Source organism: Anopheles cruzii, chromosome 2 (genome assembly GCF_943734635.1).
Source record: "Anopheles cruzii chromosome 2, idAnoCruzAS_RS32_06, whole genome shotgun sequence".
Lineage (NCBI taxonomy): Eukaryota > Metazoa > Arthropoda > Insecta > Diptera > Culicidae > Anopheles > Anopheles cruzii.
The window spans coordinates 21,438,376-21,444,375 of record NC_069144.1 but is presented as its reverse complement, the minus strand read 5'-3'; the positions used below and the strand labels follow the sequence as shown (position 1 = coordinate 21,444,375).

Genomic DNA, 6,000 nt, shown 5'->3' with positions numbered 1-6,000 from the left:
ACTTACATTTCGTGAACTTTTCCTCCTTGTCGAAAATGTCGATCAACTGGAACGAGTGCGAAATGAACTCGCAGAAGTAGTGCAGGGTCAGAAGCACCAGGGCGATGCGTTGGAATCTGCGGAGTAAACCATGGTAGATAGGGCCATGCGACGCTGCTTCCGCTTCTCTCCCGGAACAACCGTCTTACCCAAGGAAGTAGGCCGTGCCGATGACGAAGAGTCCTCCGAGCGCGTGCTGGATTTTGGGTTTCTGTTCGTCTCGTTTCACCTTCTGGAAGTAAAGCTCCGGCAGCATATGAGCGTAGTAGGCAAGCTGAATGATGAAGAACAGCTTGTGCAGAAAAATCATCGGATGCTCCGGGTATCCTTCCCAGAGCCGCTGCAGATTGCCAACGTACTGCTCGCGAATGATCAATTCCAGCCCCCAAAGGAAGGACATCGCATAGAACACCACCAACTGGCCGGACTCGTTGAAGCGCGACAGTTTGAACTTTGACAGATGCAGTTTTTTGGAAATTTTCTGAAATAAAAAGCGCGTCGAAGTTGAGCATTGAAAACAATGGCAAGTGGTCACTGTTGCCAAATACTCACATCCAGCACGTACTCTTGCAGGATCGCGTGCATGATGATGCAGATGAGGGTGTAGAAGAACACGGCACAGGCGTCCTTCCAGCCGGACGTATACAGGTATTGGACCCCCATCGGATTCTCTTGCGTTGGATCGGCCCCCGATACATTGTGGCGTAAGGCAATGAAGGTACTAGCTACGGATTGGGTCGGCTGAAAACAGAAAAACCAGACCGTTCAGGTCGTTAAAATCTTCAAACTCGCTCTGCGTCACGGTTGAAGTGCCTAAAGTATGTCACTACGTGGCACTTTTGTTGTTATGCCGATGGCAAGCGTGCTAAGGTGTGCTGTTCCTGGCCATGTCGTGGTTAGGTGCAAACATCGTTGGACCATTTGGAGAGTTTGCCCTGTTGATCAGACGAAGCCAAGTAGCGGTGTAATCCCGCTTGCTTACCTGGAGCATAATTCCCACGACGAAGATCATCGCGAAGCATGACACGATGTCCGCATGGTTTTGTATTACAAACTCGTGGCTGAAGAAGGGGGGGTTTTTGCTGGAAGCCTTCCTTCCTCCCATGCCGGGCTTGATGGCCATTGTGTGATAAATTCGTATCCAGATTCTGCACCGCGGCTGCTCCTTTCTCTATCACTAGGCGGTCGCGCGCCGACACACACTCACTGGGATGGAAAGACAATCCGGCGATTTCGAAGGATCGCCCAGTACGCGGTTGTGGAAGTTTGCACAACTCCAATACTAAGCGTCACCGGTTGCACTGGAAGTGGGTTTTCGTTCGGAATTTGTGCGATAACCCGGCTCGAACCAAAAGGAGTACTTGTGCAGCAAAGTTCCAGATTTGTGTGTTGTTATGCCCGGAGCCGACGTTCCCGTACGTGTTCCGTTCGGTAAAGAATTGCTAGCGCAGCAGAATGCCTCGCGGAGGAAAGAGACAGGACAGTGGCTGCAGTTGGTGCGAGCGAAATGACCTATCAACAACAATTCTCCTACGTGGATGAGTAGCTGTCAGTGAATTTATTCCACGTTGAAGTTTCTCTTGCGGCCGCAAACGAGAGAAATGGTCGGGCAAGGGCGCGTGTGTTACACGCGTTACAACCGAGCGAACTGTCAATTTGAGTAACGCACATCGGATGACATTTGCCTTCGCCACCCAATTTTAACAATTTTGTCGGTTTTTTAATAAGAAAAGATAGTTCAGCACTTCTAAACCTGAACTATCACTTCTTACTACTTTTGAAGCAAAGGAAACGTTTAGAAAATAACGGAAAATATCGTGCCAAATATAAGATGTTTTTGGTGCTTAGTTACATTGCCTACTTTCAGGCGTTTTATTTCGATAACATAAAGTCTTTTCCAAGAGCGAAACTCAAACCTAAATTTGATTCAAACGGCTCTCGGCTCTTGGCACTTTTAGCAATTTATATGAAAATTAAGGGCTTTTATCCATAAATTAATTTGGAATTTTGTTTTTATGTTGAATTTTATTCATTGAATATATTTCGCATTGAAAAAATAGCTCGTTCTATGTATATTTTCTGCAGTATTTGATAACAGTTTCCAATCCCACATTAAATTTCATGCTGGAAATGTGTATCAATATATTCTAGAGAAGTGATAACACCTACGTAGAAGTAACGTCCCACAACCATAGTTCTGAATTTTAATTTATAATTGCGCATACCAAGGACTTTGAATAATGATTACTGCAATACTCGTAATAACAGAAAATGGTTTACCATTCCATCAGATATTTGTTTCATCTGCATCTCCGGTGCCCCATACACGATCATGCACGCGTATGAATTGCCCGAGACAGCAGCAAGGTGGTCTACACCCGCAAGCGCCATCGCATCCTAGTGATAACCGTTGCTGTCGTCAAAAATGTAGTTGGGGTGCGTTGCCTTAAGGGATTCCTTGAATGCGTAGAGGTAGAAGTTTACTTTTTGTATCGTCGAGCTCTCCCCCATGATGCCAACGCGCCACGCTTTGCCAAACGTGGGCCCTAGACCTCCCTGCACTTCCAGTGAGAAACTGCAACACAAATGAAATACGTAAGACTTGCCACCACGTCCCCGCGTTGTTCACCGAAGGGCTCGCTTACTCACTTGTCCATTGCGTACTGGGTCACCTTCCACCAATCGACCCCATTCGGGATCATAATACCGGTTACGGTGGGCAGACGGTGGCGGGGATCCTTCACGAATATGTCAAGCCCCATCTTCCCGAGGCCCTCGTACAGGACCTGGGCACATTCCATTCGGCGCTTGATTTGCGACTCTAGGCCCTCTTCCGCGATCTGCGCCAGCGCTTCACGCAGCGCGAAAATCAGATTCGATGCCACGGTGTGATGGTAGCTGGCCAGGGAAAGTCGATTAGTTGCCGCACCGCCACAGGCCGTTAGAACCTTACCGTTTGGGCTCGTCATAACAGCCCCAGAAGTTGCCCAGCAGAAGCAGATCCCAGTAAAATACTTTCGGTTTCGTGCGCCGGTTACGGATCACCTCACTGGAAGAACAAACGGAAAGTTGTCGTAAGCAGGGGTTTGTGCCTCGTTGAACCCCTGTACCTACAGTGCTCGGGGGCTGATGGAAATCGGAGTAATGCCGGGTGGCGCACCGAGTACCTTCTGGGCGCCGGTGTACACGCCGTCGATTTCCCATTTATCCATGTAGAACGGAACACCGCAAAGGGATGCGACGGCGTCCACTACCACCAGGCAGTTGTGGCGGTGACAGAGCTGGCCAACACCTTCCAGCGGTTGCAGCAGACCGGACGATGAGTCGCCGTGCGTGAGAAACAGGCACTTGGGTTTGTGCTCGGTAATGGCTCTGGTGAGCGTCTCGAGGCTGAACGGTCGATCCGGAGGGCCCTCGATCGTGCGCACGTCCGCACCGTACCGGGTCGCCATCTCGACGGCCCGCTCAGCCCAGATACCATTGACGGCGATCAGCACCCGGTCGCCGTCCTCGAGCAGATTGCACAGCATGGCCTCCATGCCGGCGTGGGCCGATCCACTGACGCACATGGTGGTACGGCTTTCGGTCTGGAAGATGTACCGCAGCCCGTCCTTCACGTCGTCCATCGTGCGGAAGAGTTCCGCGTGGAAGTTGCTCAGCACCGTGTTGGACATGGCGGTAAGCACGCGCTTCGAGCAGTTCGATGGGCCCGGCCCCATCATAATCTTCTCCGGGATGCACAGCGCGGTGCTGAGTGACGCGGGTGGTGGCGTGAACTTCATTGCTTCTGCTGTAAACCGAGCGATAGGCGTTAGAGCTGCGTAATCGCAAAGCGCTTTTTTGGCAATAACAAAAAAATTGTCGTTACGTTAATTATGACCCAACTGGCGACTTCCGGCCCAGTTGGTTCCGCGACGCAAATAGTGCGACAACTGCGTCGATCCTAATTACAGCTAGTTTTTGGTGGTAAACTTCGTATCAACATTGAACGACCAGAAACTAACATTTGACCAATTATTATGCCGCCTGATCAAGGGCGCTGGGTGATAAGCGGATCGTCCGGGACAAATTGGACCAGCAGCAACGAGCGGTCCGATACGTTTGCTAAAGGGTTTGTTCGTCATCAAACAAAGGACCGAAGGAACAGGCCAGGTAGGCCAAAAACGGGTTCCGTTCGTCCTGAGGGTTGAATTCGAAATGACTGGTGCAGCACGCAGAGGCTGCTGGTGAAAAAACTGTGTGGAATTTACCACTAAACTGAGACATGCCAAAGTGTCGCAGCCACTTACCGGACGTACTTCAGCTTTCTTGGGGGCCACTTGAGTCTATTTACGCTTCTTGCCGTGTTTGGCTTAGAAATTACCCTCGAGGTGGTGAATAATCTAAACACAAACATTGTTTTTGCTACCCGTAAGCCCTGGAAGTCACAGAGTTTAGCTCAGCAAATCTCTTGTTTCCTACTCTTTTTTTCTTGTTTTTTTTTTTCTATGTCCACGCGTTGCGTATATTCTAAACGCTTAAAGGCCAATATTTGATGAAGCTTATGAACACACAAACATTCAAATAATAATATCCCGGTTTTACTTAAAGTGCGTCCGGTAACTAAAATCACCTGATTCTAGAGATGGTGGTCGATCGAAATCGTGTTCGCCGAAAGAGGGAAGAGTTTCTAACACATTTAACACCACACACACTGCGCACACCGAACCTGGCGACGTATCAAAGCCAAATGATCGGTGATCCGAAGCGGGTTGCTCGTTGAGCTGATTAGAAACCTAATTCCTCGTTTTTTGTCACATTACTGTCCCCTTTCGTGCCGAATCGGAACGCGAGAGGATCGTCCGGTGGCGAGATAATAAAAGACCCGGCCTACTGTTGCGTCTGTGTAGAGGAGAGGTAGTGGCTCACTATTATCTGTGCATTAGGCAGACTTTTTGTCGCGTATTAGGGCAGCCTCTTTTCTGTAAGTCGTACAGTTTAACGATTGTCAACCCACTCATATAGCTTCACTTTCTGGGAACACCACACGGGACTTTTGCCACCAACCTGCAACGAAGCTCTTTATGGGCCCAATAGTTAGGTTTTATAATGCTTTTCGAGAAACAAGAAGTGAGTGTTTTATTGTACTTGCAGCGGGGAGCTCGTGGCATGAAGTGGAACCATCAACGTTTATCACTGGGAGTTGCAGTTTGAGTAGTTTTCAGAAAATATCTACAGAAAAAAGCCTTAGGCAACTTTTTTGCATTATGATGACAGACTTCCAACATGTGAAAGCCAAACGGATTCACGCACAACGTTTCGAGGAATTACGGCGCATCGCGGGGTCGGCGAAATTAGTGCACTGTGACAAGCTTAGATGTTTGTTCCAAATTAACGATAAACACTTACAATCACCGGACATTCGGAAAGTTACTGACAACTATGCAATTCACACCGGGAACCGTTGTAGCTTGGGCGATGCTTGAGGGGCAACCGGTTCCATCGACGGCCCGTTCGTCTATGGATCTGCAGCGAACACCTTGCTACAACAGGCCCTTTAGTACATCGTCTATCGGCTTTATCGATGCATTTTCCTTGACTGCACCGATCAACGGTAATCATCATCGGCTGATTAGCCGGCATCGTGCGGGGGGCTAATTCACTATCAGTCTGACAGTGCACCCTATTGATGCACCGTGCTGACACCGACCTTAGGTGCTGATGCTGAAGGATCGAGGGATTCCCTTGGGACCGGTTTTTGTTTTTCTAAGACATTTTGCACAGGGATTGTTCCGTCTAAGAGCTAAATAGCCTGTTCTGGAGTGTTAACTGCGACTTGCGACGTCGACTATCGGTGTCGATGTTTATTTGAATGGTTTATCTAAATGCCTTAAAATCTAAATGATAGCTTGGTACTGATTGGCACTTTGAATTGCGATAAATCGATCGTGGGATTCTTTCTCTCGCCTAAAACACTCGCCC

General features: G+C 48.8%; 2 protein-coding genes across 2 annotated transcripts in view; both read right to left on the bottom strand.

Moving 5' to 3' along the window:
* Nucleotides 1–1,459, bottom strand: part of LOC128267724 (translocating chain-associated membrane protein 1) — a gene marked incomplete at its 3' end in the record, with an annotated part of 51,771 nt that extends 50,312 nt beyond the window's left edge. The window contains exons 1-4 of the mRNA XM_053004614.1: nt 1,022–1,459; nt 592–780; nt 189–520; nt 7–116 (exon numbers count right to left, since the gene is read on the bottom strand). Coding sequence (XP_052860574.1) covers nt 7–116; nt 189–520; nt 592–780; nt 1,022–1,162 — 772 coding nt within the window. The remainder of the gene's footprint in view (nt 1–6; nt 117–188; nt 521–591; nt 781–1,021) is intronic.
* Nucleotides 1,460–2,436: 977 nt separating this feature from the next.
* On the bottom strand, nt 2,437–5,476 carry LOC128267982 (3-hydroxykynurenine transaminase). Its single transcript, XM_053004965.1, has 5 exons — nt 5,428–5,476; nt 3,154–3,829; nt 2,993–3,088; nt 2,689–2,937; nt 2,437–2,614 (listed from the first exon to the last, which is right to left on the bottom strand). Exons 1-5 carry the CDS (start codon nt 5,438–5,440, stop codon nt 2,437–2,439), a joined length of 1,212 nt encoding a protein of 403 aa, XP_052860925.1. The 5' UTR covers nt 5,441–5,476.
* Nucleotides 5,477–6,000: the final 524 nt, after the last annotated feature.

Coding starts and splice junctions, on each gene's coding strand:
- LOC128267982 (XM_053004965.1), bottom strand. Junction 2,938..2,992: donor TGTTATGACGAGCCCAAACG/GTAAGGTTCTAA, acceptor TTCCCTGGCCAG/CTACCATCACACCGTGGCAT. Junction 2,615..2,688: donor ACCCAGTACGCAATGGACAA/GTGAGTAAGCGA, acceptor TTTGTGTTGCAG/TTTCTCACTGGAAGTGCAGG.